This window comes from Saccostrea echinata, unplaced genomic scaffold (genome assembly GCF_033153115.1).
Source record: "Saccostrea echinata isolate AGI-Se365-2 ecotype Australia unplaced genomic scaffold, CSIRO_AGI_Sech_v1 ptg000010l, whole genome shotgun sequence".
Classification (NCBI taxonomy): Eukaryota; Metazoa; Mollusca; class Bivalvia; order Ostreida; family Ostreidae; genus Saccostrea; species Saccostrea echinata.
In genome coordinates, this window is record NW_026889759.1 from 7,406,100 (window position 1) to 7,429,485 (window position 23,386).

Genomic DNA, 23,386 nt, shown 5'->3' on the forward strand with positions numbered 1-23,386 from the left:
ATTGGTTAAGTTTTAAAATGTAACTCTTTGATTATTATTACATACTTTTTAAGTTGCATATTATCTGCTGTAAGTTGAATTCCAAAAGTGTTTTGAAATTGATGTAAATGAGATTGTACAATGTGTTACAAAATTGCTTTAAAAACTCACCTTTTTATTTAATAGTTTGTATAAAAGTAGAATTATACAACTAAGTACTTTCTGAATTGTGTTTTGCAGGGAGGAAAAACTCTGGCCAATAAATCTAAAAGATTCCAGGGCCAGGTCCCAGAGAATCCGGGACCAGGGACGTACAGTACAGAAAAGTACACTGACTTCAGGGCCAGCAAGTCTGCCCCAGGCAGCTTTCAAGGCAAAAGTAATGCAGGAAGTGTAAGTGTCCTATATACTTAAAATCTGAAATAAACATTACAAGTGACATTTATCACAATTGCTATTTATTGGTTTTGAATAGAGATAAGTTTTAGCATACCATACAAATGCAAGGGAACAAGTTCATACTACATGTATATACATCTGTTAATTAATGCTCGGAAGATTTTTGTCTGCGTTACATGTATTTTGTTCCATGTGAATGAAAAAATCAAACTAAATAATTTTGAATTTGTTCAGTGCAGGTTTAATTGCTGGCTTCAGACTTACTTGATATTTTGTTCATCAGTTCAGTTCAAATTCAGCCATGATGAAGGCAAAAGCAAACTGGGAGAGAATATATTTCTTAGTAAGCCTGAGTATAGCAAGCTACTTAACGATACTATACATATTACGTTGCAATACAACATGTATCACAATACGGCTGTCCACAATAGAATGAACTGATATCTTTACATATTTTTGTGTTGCTTACCTCTACAGTAATAGAAAATAAAACATGAAGATCTCAACACTGTTTACCAAGGTTTATTATTGGTGATTCATAGTCTAAACTTCTTTTTTGTCTACTTTGTTTTCTGCCATTTTAGATTTGTTAAAATTGCAAGGTCGTATGTAGATTTTTCTATTAAGACAATTAAAATTAACTTGTACTATATCATAAATACATACCTACTGATATGATATGCATATTGTGAGCCCTTGCGATCAATAAAAAGATTTTTTGCTGTATCATTACACCTCTATTTCTTAGTATACAGTATCGGTACATGTATATGAAAAAAATAGCCTTTCAATCTTGAATTTTCTTTCAAAAATAAACATATCTGCAAGGTTGTTTAATATCTTTGTAATAATTTCGTAGTTGGTGACAAGCAGGATCAAATTCCACAGGAAACCAGAGGCACCTTCTATTCCTATGCCAGGGCAGGCCTACGGGTACGAAGAATGTGAAGACGGGACTCTGAAAAAGCAGGATGCTCCTGATAAGGATAAAACTATAGGACCAGCCTTCTATAACCCATCTTCAGTAAGACTGACATTTTAAATCGCATTCAATTTTTAACTTGACAAAGTCTCAATATCCTAAAGTATCTGAGATACATACTTGTACATGTATTGTCTTTAATGGTCTCGCTTATTTATTTTCAGAAAAAACATGACCTTTTCGTTGCATTTATTCACTGCAATAAATACAGACATGTGGAGAACTGACATTTTATTTAATAATTTATAGAATAGGTTCCTTTTCTGTAATTGTTTTAGTAATTAAAAAAAGTAAAAAAAAATTTCTAATTTCAGGATCCTACAAAGGCTACCAAGACATATCAGGGTGTCCACTTTAGTAAATATGCCTCTAAGCGTATGGACCTCAGTAAAGGGAAAATGGGGCCAGGTCCCGGGGACTATGAGCCCTATGCCAATGTACAGAACAGAGCTGAGAATGTTAATGCCACAGAGGAATCTCATAGGTTTGAGGCCAGGATTCCTAGATACCACGAATCAATTGTCAAAGAAGAGGAGAAGAAGGTATGTGATATTGGTAACTTGTAGGAGTTGTTTCCCTTTAAACAACAGGCTGGGAAGGTTTTAGAAATTAAAAAAGAAAAAAAAAATTAGAATGTTTTGCAAAATGCATAAAGATTAGGTAATTTGCATTTTACAGACTTAATAAGATTAAATGCATATATGAACAACTTTTCAGCAACATTTTGTTTCAATCTTTTATAATTAAATTAAAATGTTTTGAAAGGCCATTCCTGGACCAGGGAAATATGATGTGAAAGGAGGATTTGATCCTGAACCTCCAAAAGTCAACACAGAGGGAATAGAAGTAGAACACCCTCCATTTATGTCACAGTCTAAGGTTTGTTGCATGCCTAACAATTTATCAAATAATTTAGACTCTAGATTTTTACTCATTCAACATAAATGTAAGGTTCAGTTTACTTATTTTATACAAGTTTAGCAGGATGGCTGAGCTAATATGCTGTGAAGCATTTTAAAATACATCAATTTTTTTCATCAGACAAAAATTCTCTTGCAAATTCAGAGTTTAATATTTATTTTGTGTTTTCAGAGGTTTACCCCTATTAAGAAGACCCTCCCTGCTCCTGGCACCTACAATGACCCCCGCAATGCTCTGGAGACCCTGAAGAGAACTACCGGACTGAAGAGATCACCATTTGGACAGACCTCAGTGAGATTTAACCCTGAACCCCATGTCAAGAAAACACCAGGTACATTTAAAATGAATTCAATAATACATGTACCAGAATCAATTGCTATGATCCCAGATTTACTATTGACATCGATTGTTTGTTACTTGTCTATAATAGAAGCCCTATTAAATTAACATTTACTTTCTTATACTTAATTAAACGCATGATTTTGTTTTTTGAGGGAAAGGGGTGACTTTGTTCTTTTTTCTTTAAGGAGTTACTATGATATTTTTTTGAAATATAGGTTTCAGAATTATATTACAATTACTGTATTTTTGTTTATTATCAAAAGAGACTTGCAAAAAAAAAAAACAAAAACAAAAAAAAACAACAACTGAAAAGAAACCTTTATTTTGATGATTTAAAAAAAAATGTTTTTCGAAGAACTACATGCAGAGAAACAAATACTGTCATTTATAGATCTCAGATTCTAATTTTCATCACAGATTTCATATTTTTTAATAGAAACGTGGACCTATTTCAAATAAAACTTCAGTTGGTTTGCAGTAATTTTGATTTCAAAAATGGTTATTTGAAGTAGAAGTTCTTTCAAATAACTCATTCAGATCTAAAATCTTGAAATGCTTTAAATGAAAAAAAATGTCCTTGCACAATTATGCAAAAGTCAACATTTGAAATTAAATTCAAATTATTTCCCTCATGCATATACCCTGTTGCAAATAAGAAGAAACAAGAGATGACATAAAAAAATGTTACTCAATAAACATAGCTATGTTCTGTCACACCATCATTTCTTTGATATTCAACATTCGTTTGCTATATTGCCCACTATGGTGGGAAATTCCAGCTGTAAAAAAAAACGAAAAAGGAAATTGTAAAACAGAAGAGAGTAAAGCAATAAAATGGTTGATGATTTTAATATAACTCCTTCCAGACTCTTTGTTTGGTCTCTTGTCGCTTAAATTCAATCAACTCACAGCTGAAAAAAATATCCCCAAGTTTCCCATCTAGTGGGAGAGAATGGTAGGAGATGATGTGATGGTATCATCACTCCCAGGTGGACTGTTGCAGGACTGATGTAAACTTCCCTGATGCAAAAAGCTTCAGATTTGGTGTTAATCAAAGACAAGAATTGTTATAGCAGAGTTAAAAAAACCAATATTCAGCTTGGAATTCTTTTTGGAGATTTTTATCTCTTTCAGTGATGGTGATGTAGGCATTGTGTCCTTTGAGAATAGCTGTTATGAGGGCATCTTCATATAACAAAGTACTTCTACACTAAAAGTGTTGACAATTTTTATAGGAACTCTTCTTTCCCTGAAAATAAAATTATGTAAGGCACTATGTCATTTTGATAATGGATTAGTTGAAATAAAATGTAAGAGGAAAAGAACATTTTTCAGAACCAGTGTATTAAGAAAATAAAGAGATGGAGGTAGTTTTATCTCACCAAACATCATGTGCATAATTTCCAAGTTTACATAATTTCTAATTAGAAAGTTATAATGAGGGATTGTGAGGTTCCAGATTTCCAGTTTAGGACAGAATGTGCTTGTGACAGTAATGAAGATTCATAGATAAGGATTCCATTATTTTTTGTTGCCACAAACAAAGAAGAAACCTGACACCAACCCTAAATGTCAGAGTTTTTCTCAACTATAATATAATAACAATCTTGATGAAGCTCTTGTCTCATCAACCTTTTAGTTCTCGTCATAAAAACTCGTAAATTCCATGTTTGCAGAGATGTGCATCACACAAATTTCTTGCTGTGCCCAGATGCTCGGACATTAAAAATTGTCGGGGAGTTTTTATGAGGGGTAAATGGGGGTCTGAAAAATGTCACCCCCTGTGTTAGCCTGGCTATAAGACTTTTTCTCAGAGCTGGGGGAAGACATTTTGCCTCTATACACCCATCTTATGAGCCATATGGATTCCCCAGATGTAATTGTTCTTTATGTGTTTTCTGGTATTTTACCCTTTGACAGGTTGACAGCCTAAGTTATTGAGGAATCTGAATAATATCATGATAATATCATTACATGTGTTATATGTGACAATGTTTCTCAAAGTATCAGGTTTTAAGGTCTTTACCATATGCTTCTGCTTTTTTCATGGTACGAAAGACAAAAAAAAAATTTACATATGTGTGTATATAGGAAGTCCCTATTTCTTATTTTCAATTTTTTTATTTGAGAGAAAAACAGAGTGTCATAAAAAAATGTTGTAGTTAGTAACATAGAAGATACTATGCTGAAAATGTACTTAAATTTAGGATATGTAGTTTTAGGATGTATTGTTGAGAGAAACAAATTTCTAAAATGCAACAACTTCTGTCTGAAAAAAAAAACTAAGTGAGTATTAAAAGCAATTTAGCCAAAAGAAATCTAGTATCTTCTTAAGACATAAACAAAATGTCCTAGCAATTTGAAATTATTCCATTTTCCTTTTTTTTAAGCTTGGGAAATGAGTCATTTCTGAGTGATCAAGCACACATGTGATAAATTTTCATTATTTCCTGAAGATTCTCCCATCATTTGGGACTCGCTCGATCTCAGACTCATCAACTCATTCCTCTGAGTGTTTGGCTTCACACTACTCATGCATGCAGTGTCTTCAAAATGTCACAAAGTTAATTGTGGTTTTAATTTCTTTCTCAAGATATTTCTCTCAAATGTCAGATGTAATCCACAAGCAACACAAATTGAATTTTAAGATTTAAATCTTCTGAGATGATTTACTGATTTGACTCATTTATGAATATTGTGTTTTTATTTGTATTTGAGTAAGATTTGCATTTGAGTAAAAAAAGGTGCCAAGTTTGGATCTCTTTAAGAATAGAATTTTTTGTGCTATTTAATGTTTTTCCAAGAAATATCCAACTAGTCTGATATTCCAGATGGAGTAATTTATTTTCTGACTCCAATTTTAGGACCTGGTGCCTACAATCTAACAGGAATGGGATCTGACAGTATGAGGAAGGCTTACATTGAGAGCACCAGAAAAGGTGTGTTTGGTACCACCTCTGTTAGAGTTAAACCAATCACAAAGAAGGATGAAACCGAAGTACCAGGACCAGCTCATTACCAGGTCAAGGAGAAACCATTCCAGAACCGATACCAGAACCTGACATCTAACTTCTCCTCTGTGACAGCCAGACTTCCAGAACAACCAACAATAATTAAGGTATTGTTTTGTAAAGCCTTATGTAGTAAATGAAAGGTTGAAAATCAATTTGCTGGTGTAAAGTATGGCTGAGTACAATGATAGCGCATACGCCGCATAGTCACAGAATGGCTGATGAAAACCATATACCATAGTATGAAAATGGAGTTTTAAAGCCATTTACCATTGAAAGGTATGGCTTTTCAAATCCTTTTATAGGTAATGCCAGTAATAAAAGAATTATCATTGTCACACATCTGATTATTACCAATTGTACCATGTTATGAGAATGGCTTACTATTTGCCACTGATAGGTAATGGCTTATAAAATCCTGTCATATTAAAATAATTAAAAAAAATGACTTCAAAATTTGAACAGCTGTATGAAAATCATTCATTGACAAACCCTAAAACAGATACATAATTTTGGTAACTGCTGTACTGGTGGTATCTTCCTCTTCATTGTAAAGTTATTACCAAAAGTCATACTCATCAAAATTTGTTTTTCTTCAATAAAATGTATCCTTTGTAGAAACATTTTAGCATACCCTGTTAATGGCATATAAGATTCCATTGGCTTATTTTCTAGCATTTGTTAGAAACCTCTCTTGAGAACCCTTAAAGAAAAATGCTGACTAGCAAAACAAGTTCATGGTCAATCTTTCGATCTTATGCAGTATTTACAAAGAATACACAATAAAATATCATGAATAGTTTAATTAAAACATTGAGTGCATATGATCGGCACTAGTGGCCCAAACTTCATAAATATGCAGTAAAGATAACTTGTCAACACTTAACAGTTAGGGATCATGCAAGAGCAGAACTATTCATAATCCATAAGTAGTCAGAAAATATGATCTGACTTCAGTGATGGTTATAGGGTTTGTTTCACTTGGAAGCCATCATTTGTTCCCAGTTCTTCCTGATCTTGTCCCCTGAGTGGTGTTTTGCATCTTCTAATGGCCTGTGAGTGGGATATGCTTTGCGGCCATCATCAGTCAAGGCAGGATATCATGGTGTACTTTTCCACTGTAACCAAAAGTGTGGTTATGTAGGAGTATAAAGTCCATGAAAGGAAGTATTTTCAAATGAAAATGGAGAATGAAGATGGCATTGAAACAGAATTCGATTGGAGCTACAACATGCTTGAGTTAATGTTTGATTGATCTATTTTTTTTTTTTTACAATCAAACTTCCAACTCAGTTCAAATATTCTCATGAATGTTCAGTCTTTCTTGTTTTATCAGTATGATTTTGAGAAATTGATGAGAGTTTCTGTTAAACCATGGCAATCAATTATTCCTCCCAGTATCTAATAGAATACTATCCATCATTTTTTCTCACCTTCCTCTGGATTTTTGATGGAGTATGTCATATTCAGCTATGACTGTCTTCCATCTTAATTTCCCATGATGCTTTTTAGTGTGATAATTTGGGAGCACATTCTGAAAAGTCACAGTTTCTACAAAGTAGGTTTGAAACAAAGTAGGAACTTTACTGAGTCATCCTAATTGCATTTACACATTATGAACAGCTTGAGGTTTTTCTTTTTTTAATATATATTTTTTTCACTATGATATGAACATAAAAGTTGAGAAAACTGTGCAGTTACGTCAATTGTTCTCAGCATTTCCTTTGGAGTGTATAAATCTTATCTTGACTCTTAAACACAAGAAATAAAGAAATTTAATATAAAATTCAGATGTCTTTAATTTTGCTGCATCTTCCAGATCCATTGTTTATATTTTTTTACTTTGAAAAGTATGATTTCAACTTGTTTATTTAATGCAAGAATTATTTCATCCATTTAAAACATAAATAAATTCCCTCTCAACTTTAAGAACAATTTTAACATCAATGAAAAAATAAAATTTACAACACTATTGTAAACACTGAATTAATGGTAGACAATATTTCATTAAAATGCAGACATTCAACAAAAACCAAAGCTATTGAAATCGTAAACTTGTTTAAAATTCACTGTTCTTAAGAAGCTGAAAATATAGCCCTGGAGCCAAATTCCAATTATCTTTCATTAAGAATCCTAACAAACTTGAAATTTACATGGGGCAGATGTGGTCTGCTGGGTGCATTGTGCACAAAATGGTGGAATGTCATATATACAGGAGGCAGGCTGGTCCATTAAAAGGACAGAAAACCCTCCCTTCAACAAGTTTCTCTGTGTGCAAGAAATACCAGAATCTTAAGATGGTGGTCAATTATATTTGGTGCCACTATAGGATGTTGTAAATTATTGCACATGTTCTCGTCTCTCAGTTTAATTGACTCATTATCAAGAGAATTGTTTTATTTTTGTTCCATTTTGAAGATAAAAATGGAAGGAATTTCTAGAAGTACACCTAACATTTGAATCTATTTGCAATATGACATAACCATTTCACTAGCAGGGATAACAAAAATTATTCATAAAAGTACTGAATATCAAAGTGCACATTAGATTAACCTCAATAAAATAATTTTTAAGAGCATTTGCTCAAAATCAATACTGAAACTGTAAACATGGTTATGTATTGAAGGTTTGAGGATTTGATATTTCAGAAATAAAGCAAGAACCTGGAAACTATAAGGCCCTTCTAGTATTTAACATTGCTCTTTTACAAGAATGAGAAAGTTGACAAGTGGAAACTTTGTCAATTAATTATAGTCATTCAACAATTTTGTCAAAATTTAGTGTATATCAAGACCCTTCAATTTTTTGACTAAAAAATTATGGAGCATTTTACAAATCGAAGATAAATTTGACCACATAAAAAATGTCTCTGCATATATGTTTTATATTATTTCTCTCAGCAATTGGAATCGTCTAATCAAAAATTAAAGAGAAATGTCTCCTTTATCTTGGGTTGGTACTGAAGTCTTCTTTTTATCAACATGAAATTCTCCCATGCTCTCTGTTGCTTCTTATCAGTCCATTTTATTGATGATTTTACCATGTAGTCTGACATCAGCCTGCCGCTGCAATGAAAAACACAACTCGCAACAGCCAAAAATACAGGCTTACTGCATTTATAGAAGAATGGCTAATACCTTATTTGTAGATGGATTCCATCTGATACACAATTTGATAAGAGGGACTTGTCTGGCAAATTGAATCTTTCACCAAAATCCAATCAAACAAGGAATATTTATGAAATGCTTCTTGGCGCCATATATTGCTCTGCGATGTAAGTTCTGTCAGGGCCATGGTGATGTATACTCTTTTGTTATTAGATTTCTCCTACAATCTTAACAGTATCAGAAACTGGACAATTTAATCAGGACATTTCATTTGTATATCTGGACAACTTACCCTTAGGATCTTGCAGGGATGTGATTTATCAGAAATAAAAATGTTCATTTCTCAGTGCCGAAGTCCAAGAGCCCACACAGTAGTTTAGGGTTTTTTTTCTTCCCTAACAACTCTTTAAAAGTATGAAGTTTGTTATCTGAAATTCAGGTTTATTATACATTTTGAAAGTTGAAAGTTGGTTGGTACAATGCATTTAAAAAAGAATTTATTTAATGAATACCATTGGAAATGTCTCTAAATCAACAGTGATTATAAAGTTTTTCAAACATTTTATCTTTTAGGCCATATAAATTTAAAATTTAGATTCTCATCCTAATTTGCTAAAAAATTGGGGCGGGTGGGCGGATTTTATTTTTTATTTTTTATAAATGAAAGTATCAACAAAACATTCGTACACGTAAATTTAACATATGTTAATGCCAATATGAATAGATTTTATTGTTTTCATATTCTTTTAAATATCTACAGAAGATTCTTGTTATAGAAAATTAAAAATATATATAACGTTAGTTTTATTAACAAATTATCAAGTACACGGATACGGCACACGCCAAAAAAATGAGGTGCTGATCCTAATAAATTGCATATGCATGTTTTCTCATCGGCCTTTTCCCAAATACCTTATAGTTTTACCAACAACTCCTGTTCTATGTGATATACAGATATCACAGATTTACACTGTCCTGATACATTCAATCGTTCTTGAGACTTGACATGTTCGACATTAAAATATATCATATTTGCAAAACAGGATTGTGTAAATCTGTAAAATATTCTACTGAAAAGCCTAGGCCTGAACAGTTTTAAGATTTAACATTTCCTTAGCACTATTATTCTCTAAAGTCTTTGGACGATGTTTTATTTTTTTTTTAATGCAAAATCACATACAACCGGAGATCGTTATTTAAAACTTGAGTCTTGACCATGTGTATTTTCTTCGTCTGTTTTTACTTGGTTAAAATCTCTTTAAAAACTTGCCCATGCCAGTGATGGTATCTAGATGTGTTTATGTTATTTTTGCTTTTCTGCCTTCTCTCTACTGACAAATTATCTTTTCCTTACATATTTAAACTGCTTTTATTGCCGATTTTTCTCCATTCTTCACATAGTTTTTTTTTTTTGCTATAAATAGCGCCACGCGACTTTTAATACAGACGGGAGATAACTCTTAAATTTTGACCCAGATTCTTGCGGAATAAAAATACATGAAAATAATACGTTTGGCACCCAAAAAGCAAAATAAAAAACAACGGGGCGGGGCACTTTGAGAGGGGCGGGCGGGGATGAGAATCTAAAGATTAATTTTACCTGGCCTTACAGACAGAGTTTAAGAAAAGTAAAATTATCTTCTATACTTTGGTACTCAGACCTTGACATTTTATAGATATATGTATATTCTCCTGTGAACATGACTCAGTTATGCCAATATCTGAGAAATGTATGTATTGTTTCCTTTGATTCTGTGAATTTTTGTTATGCAATATCTATGAATCATGATGCTTTTGTTGAAGTTTTTGGTGGAATTTGAGACAATTTGCTGCTGTCCTAGAAGTATACATGATGTAATCTGTGGTGATATGGCTGTAGGTATTAAGTCTCCATGGGGATAATATTTTTACGGCATTTAGCAAAAAAAAAAAAAACATCCTCATCTCATGATCAGATTTAGTTTGTTATTTGTGGTACTGGTGAATGATTCCTGAAGGTGCTAATTGACCAAAAAGCTAGGTTGCAGTAGCAGACAATTGGGTTATGTACCAGCCTCTGAAACTGATACCATTCCGGCTTTTTATCTTACCAGTTCTTGTGCTCTGTGAATTTTTTTATGGCTTAGCAGTCGTCTTTTTTGACTCTGATGAGACAGAGACAAATTTGTGTGGTAGCCATGATGCGTTTGTTTTGAAGTTTTGACACATCATAGCACTGTTAGCACCATAAAACCTATAAGTTATCTAGCAACTCTAGCCATTGAAATGCTGTTCTCAGAGTTTTTTTTTTTAATGTCAGAAATAGTTTTAAAGATTTAATGGACAAACACCTGACTTTTAACATCTTTTTGAAATAAATTTCAAAAGTTTTAATCGTAGACAAACCAAATCTTTATTGTTGACAGTAACTGAGGGAAATTTTTCAACTGATTCTTAAAGTAGACAAAATTTCCAAACATTTCTTATCTCTCCTGTACCCATGTACTTTTACACACTAAAACCACACATTTAAAAATATACAAGACACAGGGGTAGTTTGACAAAAATTCCATATACAAACCACTCTGCTCGATAAAAATTTAATGAATATCAAGTTGTGTTTGTTTTTCAAGATGACAATTTCAATTCTGTTGCCAAACTCACTAATGTAGATGTTACAGGGGTCAGGGCACTTCATCAGAAAGTTTTCTTACACAAACTTATAGAAGCCCAAATGTTAGGCAGCCAGTTTACTTGTTCTTGTATAATTGTGTTTTCTTGGCAAATTAAGTTTTGGTCATTTTTATCCATTATTGATCACTAAATGAGATATGTTCAGTTCTTGAAGGGCTGTATAATCTCAGAATGCCAAACCTGGATTAAACCATCTCCTTCAAGTACCTCATTTTTGGCTGGCTTCTTTTGAAGCTGTTTTTGTTGAAGGACTACCGTTTTAGGTTAAGGACCATTTCATATGTTTTTACTGGATCAATCCTGATAAGGAAACCTAAATATTCTGTATCATTTGTTGATGGGATCATGCAGTGTTGGAACACAATGTCATTTTTGTTCCTCTGTTATACATTGTGTGCTGTCCTTCCATAACATTTTGCAAAAAAAAAAAATGTATTGTAACAATTAAAATAGTATGCTTTTTCCTATTCTGATTTCAAAAAATGAATTTTTTTTTTTTTAACCTGCAAATGCATTCAGGAAGTAGCTATAATTTGTATGCATTTAACTGATGTAAATAAAAAAAAATCTGTGCTGTTGAGACTTTTTAATGTTTGGTAAAATTTGTATTTCCAAAGATTTAAGTTATACTTTTTATTATTTTTGTGCTTTTGATAAATAAGTTCATGTAATGTTTAACTTTTCTGGGGATCACCATAATTAAGTTTCATTTGCTATGTATTGTAGGAGATGCCACCACCCGGATCCTATGAAGTTATCCAGTCATATGAGCAATCACAGCTTCGAACCTGTGAGAGGACCAAGCCCAGGACAGAGGAGGCCAAGAGGAAACATGGCTCCTTCCTCTCCGCAGCCTCTCGATTTGCCCCGCCCAGAGACATGGTCGTCTCTAACACTGATGCAGACTTCCCAGGTAAGCTCCAGGATCCAAAACTGAATACTTTTACAAGAATTGAATTGTATCATACATGTAATAGCCTTAATATGTTTCAGTATCATCAACATACTTTGATGATATGATGCTTTACATGTATGTAGTTGATTTGATATGTAGTAGAACCTAACTAATCCCGACACCATTGGTCTGAATAATGACAATTATAAGTGATCATTGATGTTGTAAGCCTTTATTCCTTTCTTTACAGTTTAACTTTCTTTTGCAATTTTGTTATTCAAACAAATACCATTAACCTTTTTAGGGAGAGAAATTGTTTCCTCTATTCCAAGTATAAAGTAACTGTTGTCCAGAAGTAATATATGTAAACTGAAACTGTTTCAGTTGCAGTAAGTAATGTACATGGTTTTTAAATTTTTATGTCCTTGGCTTATGGGCATGCAGAAAATAAAATCAGTTTACATTGAAAATTGGATTTGTTTGGGGGGGGGGGGGGTCAAGATTTATGAGACATCACTGTATCTAACATCTTAGAGAGAAAGAGACCCTGACCAAGTTTGGTACACCAAACATTAAGTGCAGTTCTTGTTTCCAGTAAGTCAATAATGATTATGAACTGCATCTCCAGCTAAGAAAACAGTCAAGAATGTAGTGTATTAATCATTGCTTTAATTAAAAAGATGACTCCTACATGTAAACAGCAATATTTAAATGTTTTCGGAATGCTCACGGAATTAGACTCCAGACTCTTTCTGCCAATTTACTAAATTAGAGATGGAATCCCTTCAGAAACAAAGTTTGGTTCTTTTCAGAAACCTGGCTCAATCTGAACTCACGTTGGCATATATCCGGCTTAATCCATGATGCTTTACTAGATTTAAAAGATTAAGATTTTCTGCTCATAATTTTTGATTAATCTAATCAGGTTTTAAGATAAAGGTAGCCTAGCTGTATGACTTGGTTTGTGCACTTCCTGAAGACAATGCTGTCTGTCTGTGAAGACCACCTATATATTTAAATTATGGCAGATAATTTTTTTTTTGTAGGAAGATGTTCTTAGAACAAGGCAAAAAATTGGCAAAAATGTTGTTGAGAATGTCTTCTTTTAATCAGATACATGACATATATCTATCAGTGATAATGACAAAGGGGGGAAGTGTGGTATATTACTTATCTGGGAAACTGTTAAAGATTAGAAATGAACACATGTATATGTAATAAATGTTACACGTCACTGAATGTATGAAGATTGTTCTTCTTTTTTAAATGAATAATTTTCATGGGTGATTCATTAAAAAATTTCAGATGAGGAGAGAAAAAAATTCAATGAATTGACTTTTCAAAATGTCAATAAACTTGCACATTGAATAAAAAATGGCCAATAAAAAAATGCTTTGTATCAATTATTAAGCTTTCATCAACATGTGGTTTCTCCAGCATTTGTCATAGTTTGTTTATTTCTCTGCGTCAATGTGGTAAATAGTTTTGATGACAAATTTGCTTTTATCCAGATGAATACAGTTTGATGCCATAATTAAATTTCTTTTAACTCAATAATTTGCAATTCATTACTTTTAAGAAATTACTACAAAATATTTGGTATTCTCCCCTAATTAAATGAAATATTACATAACCAAATTCATTACTTTGTAGATTATGGTATAGAATTTTTCCTAATTTAGTTATGCCAGCAACTGACAATCTAATCGAACTCTTACATACAAATTATCTGATAATTCAGCAAAGAATTATCGCTTACAATCATGAAAGATCAAATTATTGGGAATAAATGAGCCAAGATGAGTGAAACAGAAAAATACCAGAGTTGGATGAAGCAGGAAGTTTGGAGGGAAATTGGCAGATTGTAGATATTTTGGTTGCCTGTTTATTGAATTAATTTTGATGTGGATGTAGATCCAGTTCAGTAGTGCTCTAACTCTCTCTCTCTCTCTTTCTCTCTCTTCTTTGTTGATTGTGTAAGACATCATGGCTTCCATAAATATAGGAAATAATTTGAAAAACCTGGATTCTAGAGATTTTGTAGGATTAAAATCAAAGTTTTTAAAGTAGACATTTTTACTATTTCTTGTTGTCATTATCAATGACTATAATTAATAAAACAATGAATATTTTAAGGTCTGTGGAATCAAAGCCTGTGAGACAATTAAGCACCCAGAATAATAGATAGAAAGACTAGCCTTTTATTTTCACCCATTTTTTGATAAATTATTTCTATGCAAAGAAAGAATGAAGATTAGAGTAAATTTTTGGGGGGAGGGGGGTGCCAGGTGTGACCCCCCTCCCTTTAAACCTGCCACTGATAATATGGTGATAGGGTGTTAAGTATTTTCTGCTAGCTGAAAAGCTTTTTCAGTTATTGTAATTTGTAGGAGTTGTCTTCCTTGTGTTAATTTTCATTCACTGTCATCCATTAAATCTCTGATGATGAAAAACAGAATATTGTGAAAATAAAACCATCACAAATTCCTCTTAGATAAAAAACAAACTTGTTTTTATTGAGTGTTTCTCTGAAAACAATATAAACACTTATATATGAAGACTTCAAGTGTGTTTGTAACAAGTTTATGAAAAGAAAATGCATGTATTCATTACAAATACAATCTTGGTAGCTGTTGAAATGAAGAATTAAAGAAGAGATTGTATTTCCATTGTGCTGAAAACTGATGGATTTAACTCTAAAAATAACAGTATTTAGTTTTTATGCAGAATTTCTCTCTTTGAGTTATTGAATGCAATTCCTCTTTTTTTTCCTTTTTTTTTTTTAATTAAAAGTGAAACTTGCACATCTGCATAGTTCAAGATTTACGGTATATACTCGCCTATAAGTCGTTTTTTTGGAGTTAAACTTTGGTCCGAAAAAACCCCTGTCTGACTTATAGGCGAGTTATAAAAATATTGGTATTATAGCAGCGGGTCAATCCCTTTAATGTAGGCTTAAAAATTACAACCGACTTATAGGTGGACTGACTTATAGGCAAGTATATACAGTATGTCATTTAAAAATTCTGAGAAGGGGGGAGGGAGGAGGCTTAGAAATTTGTAAATAAACCAACTTGTAAGAGCTTTTATAAAAAATGTTGATTCACTCAGAAACTCTGAAGTTTGGGTTTCATTAAATTTAGCTTTTTTGTTCTAATTGTGGATCAATAAATTGCCCTAATTTTAAATTTAATTCTGTTTAGAATGACATGATTTTAACAATTTAGGATTGTTGTAAATTTTACTTTGATCAGAGTTTTTGAATAAAACTTTTTTTTACCAGCATGTCTTCATAAACTAATATAAAATTTTATCTTAAAAAATAAAGGCAGGTACCTAAACTTGTTTTCATGAAACACGATGAAATATTATGTGGTTCAACAATTGAAAATAAATAGTTGTACCTAGTTGATATGTCTGAAGATTGATAATTATGATCAGATTCTTCCCATAGACATAGAAAAAAACATAGAAATACTCCACCTATTCTCTGAAAACAAGGTTGGTAGTTGGTTGATGCATGGACCACAAGATAGATAATTGTCTGCAATGATATGTTACGACCATGTCATATTCCGAAATAGAGGCATGTAAAACATTTTGTCTCTTGTGTTCAGTACAGGCCATATAAAAAAATTCATGACAAATTTACATTTATTATGAATTAATATGGATCATTCAGGATCGGCCTCTGATTCAAACAAGTGCTCAATCAAAATGAAACACCTGGTCTCTATCCATTTTACCTTTTTATTTTGTCACCTTCTGATGCAATAATGTAGATTTTCAAATTTTCTGAATTCTTGTTTTTGTTCTCTTTTTTTGTTTTGTTTTTTGGGTTGTTTGTTTTATCTGCATCATCAGAAATCTACAATAAATGGCATTGATTGATCAGGACATATTCCTCTGCCAGCCTAACTTTTTCGTACATCTCCCAATTGCATCCCTAATTCTGATGCAATATCAAAATTTTTTTAAAAAAAGCATGGTTTAATATTTCTTTTTATTATCCCAGGGCACACCTTGTCCAATAATTTTATGAAAATTCATAATTAACATCTGACAATTCTGTATTTTTTTAACAGATAAACAGACAAGCATCTAAACAATGAACTTACTTTCATGCAATTTTCTTAATTTTTCATTTATTAAAAAAAGGGAAAAATATGGAATCAGTGATCAGAAAATTATTTTTATGCTCTTTACAATAAAATGTTTTAAGGGAGAAAATAATGTGTACATGTACTGGTAGTTTGTCAAATAAAGTGGGTTCATGTCGCTCATTAGTCAACTCTATTAGAATCAAGTGTCTGAGGGGATTTTACAGCATTTAGTGTTGTTCAAGGTCAAAGGTGAGATTTACCAACCACTGGGGTCATGGCTGGAGGTCATTGAAGTAGATATTTTATTACTGTCTTTCAGGCTTATTGACATATCTCATCTATTTTCTTTTTTTAAGAAAATGATGCTGTCTTATAGCAAAGAAAAGGCATGTTACAGTTTTCAGCATGTGGACAATTTTTGTTATTCAGACTCATAAAATTTTTCTGTATAAATCAAGCCTTATCAGGGATCATGCACCCCGTCATGTGTCAGAAGAGCATAAAGATTTTTAATCAAAATAATCATCTCAAATGCAGAGTGTAAATATGCATTTTTCTGGTAAAAATAATTCTTTAATTGTTTTTATCAACAGAACACGATATTTGAACATTGAGATAATTCCTTGAAAATGAGTAATATAGTAATAAATTGGCAAATATGAAAAAAAAAAGTGTTGCAGTAAAAATCAATTTCTCACATTAGTGTCAGCAGCAAGCACATCATAACTATATGCAATCCCATTCTTTTAAAGCTTGATTAAATCCGCAATAAAACTTAAATGCAAATATTAACTTTTTGTATCGAGTGGCTGAGATGCTTTAAGGAATTGACCTTGCCTAAACACTGTTGACTAATAATTTCTATACAGCATGTTTCTGAGCAGATTAAATGTTTTTTTTTTTCAGAAATTGAATAATTTGTTTCCATACAATTCCAAAGACCCATGATGAATACTGCACAAATGATGACTAAAAGCCCTTTCATGTTCTGAATTCTCCTTGCCCTTTCTGTAATGGGTCTGAAGTAATTTCAGGTTTTTATAAATTCACCAGACCTGGTGTTGTATGGTTTTCCATATCTTTCTGCCATTTCTCCTAATGACCACTAATTATGTTGCTGGTTTCAGCTGAAAAATTTGACAGCCTATTTTTCTGAGAGGTCTTATCTCAGTGGATAAGTAGTCCAGATGTCTGTTTTGTTTTACGCTGGTTCTTTGTTGACAGAAGACACACAATGCCACATTTATCTCCCTTTTTACATATGTATTTTAGATAGGATACCCATCTTCTGAGAATTGCCAGGCCCTTTTAAACAAATTCACAGTTACCAAAGATTTATTTCTTACATATTCAAAAAAGTAAAAGTACACATTCTTTTGAAGTGAAAAATGTAAAGCAAGTTTTATCAGGATTTATATATACATCATTCGGATTAAAAGACTTTTTAGAGAAACAAAATTGGTAATTTTTCAACTGATAACCATCAAAATGGCCAACAGTAGCCATTTTTTACAATTTAACGCCACAAGTTTTGCAATTATTTGCTAGATACATCATTGTTATCTTTAACATTGTCACTAGTCCTATAACCTTCTAACCCTGTTTTATCTTAATCATTGCTTTAGCATGTGTTCCAAGATGTCCAATTATGTTTTAGAACTTAATAAATTTTCAACAAAGAGGATTAGTCAGTTATAAGGTTGTAGTCTCAGAGTCTATCAGATGCTTGTCAATTGAAGAACGATTTCTTTGCTTTCGTAAGTAGTGTATATTCCGGAAATATTTGAACTATATTTTCTTTTAAATAGAACAAGGGTTTACTGATTGAACCAATTATTAGTTGGCTCTATGGTAGGTGTATATGAGGAGTTTTTAGACCTGGCATTTTTAGGTCTGGCACAGGTTCTTTGAAAGTTTCAGCCAATCTGAAGTGCTACAGGACTCAGCTAACTACCTTGGCAGACAAACAATTTACTCTTAAGCTATTGTTCATGTCAGTACAAATAAAATTTGAAACCTACCACAAATAGAATGGGATGCCCAATTCTTCATCCCTCTTGCATCTGTGATTGGCTTATAACCCTCTAGAAAATTACATGAACCAAATTACACGGCTGCTTTGAAATTAACAAGGAACAATGCTAAGACAACACTTGTGCATTATTTCATGTAGAGTGTTCTCTGTTTAACATCAAACAGCCTCTTCTCAGTGTAATTTTCTTTTTGTGGAATTCCGTCAAACCTTGGTAAGCAATGTCTACAAATTGTGTAAAACTTCAACTTTTAGCTCTAGGTAATTAAAACTTCTTGATGGTGAAAGCTTGGAATGGCATCAGAAGTGACATCAGAAAATTTTTGGGAGGTATACATGTAGTTCACAGCAGCCATGACCTATATTGTTTTGAAATCATCTCAACTGGAAATTCTTAGAAAGACTTGGTGCTTTTTTTCTTTTTTTTATCTGCAGTTGCAGCATAAAAATATTAGGTTGATTGGCCACTTTCATTTACTTCGTTCCATTGCTCCAACCAACATGAAATTGCATCCATGAAACATTATTTGGCATCTGCTATGGATAGATATAGAATTTCAGGTTTAATATACCAAGAATTGCAGAAACATGAAAATCACCTCATTCCAGACCAATATACAGCAATCAATGCATATATTACCCCTATCAATAATGATTGCAATCTTGACTGCATTAGTAAACTACACTGTGTAGTGTGAACTCCCTTAAAGGTATTACAGATGTAATGAGGTAAAATTGTACAACAGATGTTTAAAAACAAATATATTTCTGACCTTAACACCTTCTTACCTATGTTGGTTTTGGTTAACATTGATGATTTAATTTATATATTAAAAGGTTTTGTACTCTGCAGTAGTATAGCTTGGATCGAGTGGAATAATTAATGCAACGCAGGGTCACTTTCTGCATTGGCTAAAAAGCACTTAATCTTTTTGTATACATTCAAAAAGTCAAAGACCTATAATCATGAAAGCATCATGTAACCTTATCTTTAATTTGTTTTTACAAACCGTGAACTTCCGTGGCAACAGAGCAGACCAACAGACATGCATTAGTGGCAAACACACTTTCTTCTATCTGTCATTTTGCTCTGAACAATTGTAGGTATATATTGGAAGTCCCATTAATTTCCCCAGCAAAGAAACAATTCTGTTTGCTAATCAAATGATTATCTTGGCTAAGTAATTTCACCTGTAGACTTTGATTGGAATGTTAAGATGCTTTTATCTAGACTTTCATCATTGCTGTTCTTGTCATGAAGGGTGGGGAGAGGTCACGGGGGTTTGTAGTTACAGGGCCACTGGCAGTGATGGGGAACTTGTTCTCCCCATCCTGTAGTAATTGCTAACATGCTCTAAATGACTGTACCAATATCATCTTCAATTGCATACATGCATGAATCATGCGGCATATACAATGGATAGATGTGTGAGGGTTTCTTGCCTTTGAATAATGTATGCTTAACCATATGTAAATATTCTCTTTTCCTCATTTGGATTTATGTGTTTAACATAGTTGTAAAATTATAATGGCAAACTTGATACTGCCTCCAATTATCAGTAAGCTTCAAATATCTTGTGAAGAATTTTGTTTTAAGGTGTTAAATACAAAATAATTCATCTAAAATGCTTGCATTACCCTTGCCTGCAAAGCCCCCAGGTATTAAACTTTTCAAAGACAGGGAAAAAAGAGAAAAGACTCAGTTGATGCTGCATTTTGATTTCCTGAAATAAAACAAGATATTTCTGCAAAAACAGTAATTATGTTTACCCTTAACTGTGGAATTAGATATGTGTTTTGTGAATGAATATCTCCCTGAACAAAAAAATGGAATTTGTCATGTCCATAAAAAAGCCTTGTGAAGCCAAAGAAGTTGAAGACTTTTTAATTCAAAAAGGAAGACAAGTTCTCCATAAAAATCTCATATCCCAAATTAATTTAGTGTAGGCTTACCAAAAATAAATTGATTTGGCACATGGTGCAATGGATAAGGTCTTCATAAATCCCAGTGTCAAGACATAGGTGATAAATGATGAAGAATGAACAATGCTTGGACATAGAATGTTTGGTTGAAAACAGATGAAATTATTTTATTAAATATTTGTCAGCAATTTGGAAAAATCGTCAAACAGGTTCATAAGGAGGTCAGAATTTCAATTTGAAAAAAAAAAAATCTGCCTTTGAAGGCATTCAATGTTAGATGTGCAAATAAAGTTTATATAAAGAGATGTAAAAATCCCTGACCCTGACTGCATAAAGTTCAAATTTCTGACCCTGACTAAAAAGATATAAAAATTTCTGACCCTGACTAAAAAGATATAAAAATTCCTGACCATGAGTAAATGTCTGTAATTAACTATTTTTAATAATTGTAGGTCCAGGTGCATATGAGTCCAAGGATGGAATCAGTAAGAAGGGAGGGTTGATGGTCACCAAAAACAAGCGATTCAAGGAGCTGAAGTCAGAAGGTCCTGGTCCAGGAGCATATGAGGTATGATGATCTTCAATTAATACTGTGGTTGACTTAAAACTTCAAAATGTTGGTACATGTATTTATTATTCTGCAGCACATATAAAACCTGGGTTTTTTCTTCTTTCTTTCTTGAAGTTTTTTTTTAACATTTTTTAACAATGGAGAGAAAATTTAGGTATTAATTACGTACAGGTAACCATTTTGTAACAGGTAAAACACATAGGTTATTACAATATTAATTGCAGTTCCTATTATTTCCTCTTTGCCAAACTTTATGGGCCTACATGCATCAGAAAAAATGTGCAGGCCATCACCCCAGTACATCTGTCTTTAAAAATTTATGTCCCCTTATCAACCCCTGCATTCTTTAACTGGAAATCTAAAATAGCCTTAGGATTATTTTTTTTTTAATTGTGACTGTCATTAAATATTATAGGGTCCCTCCAGGGAAGAATTTGTTCTACATTTTCTCCATCTTGTGGTATTTAGATCAAATATTTCATGTATTAAAAAAAATAATGAAGACTATAAAACTCTAAGATTCTATCAACAAAGAAAACTCCAACCTCATATAATTTGAAACCTCGAACATCATATTGTTCTCAGTCACATAAAATGGTCTAGAGATGTCTGTTCTTGAAGAATTCTAGTTTGCTTCTGTTTTGTAATTCCAATAACATCTTAGACTCCAAATTTCAAGGAGGAAATGTTATCACCTAGATTTTTTTTATAATGCTTTGCACAATTGTTGTTTTTCTAATTTGCTTCAACTCGTTTAATCCTCTGATATATCTTTGGAACAGAATCTACCAATAAATATGTCAAGCCAAATCTTAGTTACCATGTTTCAAGTCTCTAAATAAACTCCTGTGAAGAGTTGATGTGATTTGTTCAAGAATTTTTAAAATGTAAAAAAAACCCTCTGTGAAATTCAGGAGAACAAATATGCTATTAGGTCTAAGGATAAGAATTACTTTTTGTGCATGCATTACCATCTGTTTGAATGTGTCATATACGTCAACAGGGATGCATTTTAGACAAAATATTTCTGTATTGAAATTGACCATCTCTTCTAGGCACCATTGGCTAATTGAAATAAAAATGTTTCTGAGAAAATACGGTAGATGAATCAACTGTAATGTTTGTGAAAAGTTCCTTTTCATGATAACATATGAAACAAAAACTTGAAAATTATATGAATTATGATCAATTATCACTGAAAAATCATGTCTACCCTTAATCTGTTGATTTGGGATGTTCATTTTTTTTGTGATATAATTCATTCAGTAACTATGCACTTATTTGCTTTGATCTGGTTCACTCAGCAGAACGTGCAAAAAGTACATTTTTCAGAATCAGAAAATATACATAAACACTGATAAAGTGTTGGGGAAAAGTTGTCTGTGAGGGTATTTCCAATAATGTTACGACTTAATCCTGGAACTTTTCGTATGGAGGTTGACATACAGAGGAAACATAATTGCAGAAACATTGACAATGATGAAGCAGTTAGAAGGACAAAAAAATGAGATTTAATTATTGGTGTCATTGTGAAAACAATAAAATACAAGCCTCTAAGTCCCCTGCTTCATCGCAAGGATGTTTTTTCATCAATTCCTGAAAGAAAGAAACTTTCAGTTAACTGCAGTTTGGCACTGTTCTGGTATCAATGTTTTTTTTTTAAGTACAAACAGAACTTTTTCAATTGGGGCTCTCTCTCTCTGTCTCTCTTTTTCTCTCTCTCAGATTTGATATCACACTCGAATGTTAACTACAGTATGCACTCAATAAAATGTACAAAAATCCATGCCAGAAACAAGCTTTTGATTGAATATGCAAATATTGACTTTCTCTTAACAAGAATATCAAGCAATATAGCATTAGTTTTATAAATTCCCCTGACGTATGAAATGTGTATAAGAACTGCAAAGCATTGATTATTAGTTGACACCTTACGTAAGAGTTGATTAGGATAGGATGTAATTACTTGATCTGCCATTGAAGTTTAGATCAATACTGTTACCATACCCTTCAGCATCAGCAAGGTTTTAGATCACTCTGGTTCTGACACCAGTTAACCAGAAAACTCTTCAGCAACATGCAAACCCACCTGGTTTATGGCCATGGGCAACTACAGTTTCCTCTAAGGTTAACCAATAACCAAACTTGGCTGTCATCATAAAATTTCAAATGTGTGAACTTATAGTTGTACAGAGATAATGATAGCGTGTCTAAATGTGATTTTTCGTGAGGGGTTTTCTTGAGTCTATTTAGAAAGAGTAAGTGATTTATTAGTGTTTCTCGATTAGTACAGATTAGAAAACTTCACTCTCCATCCTGTTTTGTGTCCTGAAGTTCCTTATTTGAATGCTTCCTATAGCTTTAGTATTAAACTATTAATTATGTTTGCATTTTAATTTGTATTGATTAGACAATGCATCCTCTTACTAGGTTTCAGAAAATATTTGG

The 23,386-nt window shown here is 32.5% G+C and overlaps 1 protein-coding gene across 1 annotated transcript in view; it reads left to right on the forward strand.

Moving 5' to 3' along the window:
* LOC133184284 (sperm-tail PG-rich repeat-containing protein 2-like) overlaps positions 1-23,386 on the forward strand; it is a 30,826-nt gene that overhangs the window by 1,757 nt on the left and 5,683 nt on the right. Inside the window, exons 4-11 of the mRNA XM_061319280.1 lie at positions 220-372; positions 1,238-1,402; positions 1,675-1,902; positions 2,126-2,239; positions 2,453-2,612; positions 5,488-5,741; positions 12,141-12,327; positions 20,820-20,935. Coding sequence (XP_061175264.1) covers positions 220-372; positions 1,238-1,402; positions 1,675-1,902; positions 2,126-2,239; positions 2,453-2,612; positions 5,488-5,741; positions 12,141-12,327; positions 20,820-20,935 — 1,377 coding nt within the window. The remainder of the gene's footprint in view (positions 1-219; positions 373-1,237; positions 1,403-1,674; positions 1,903-2,125; positions 2,240-2,452; positions 2,613-5,487; positions 5,742-12,140; positions 12,328-20,819; positions 20,936-23,386) is intronic.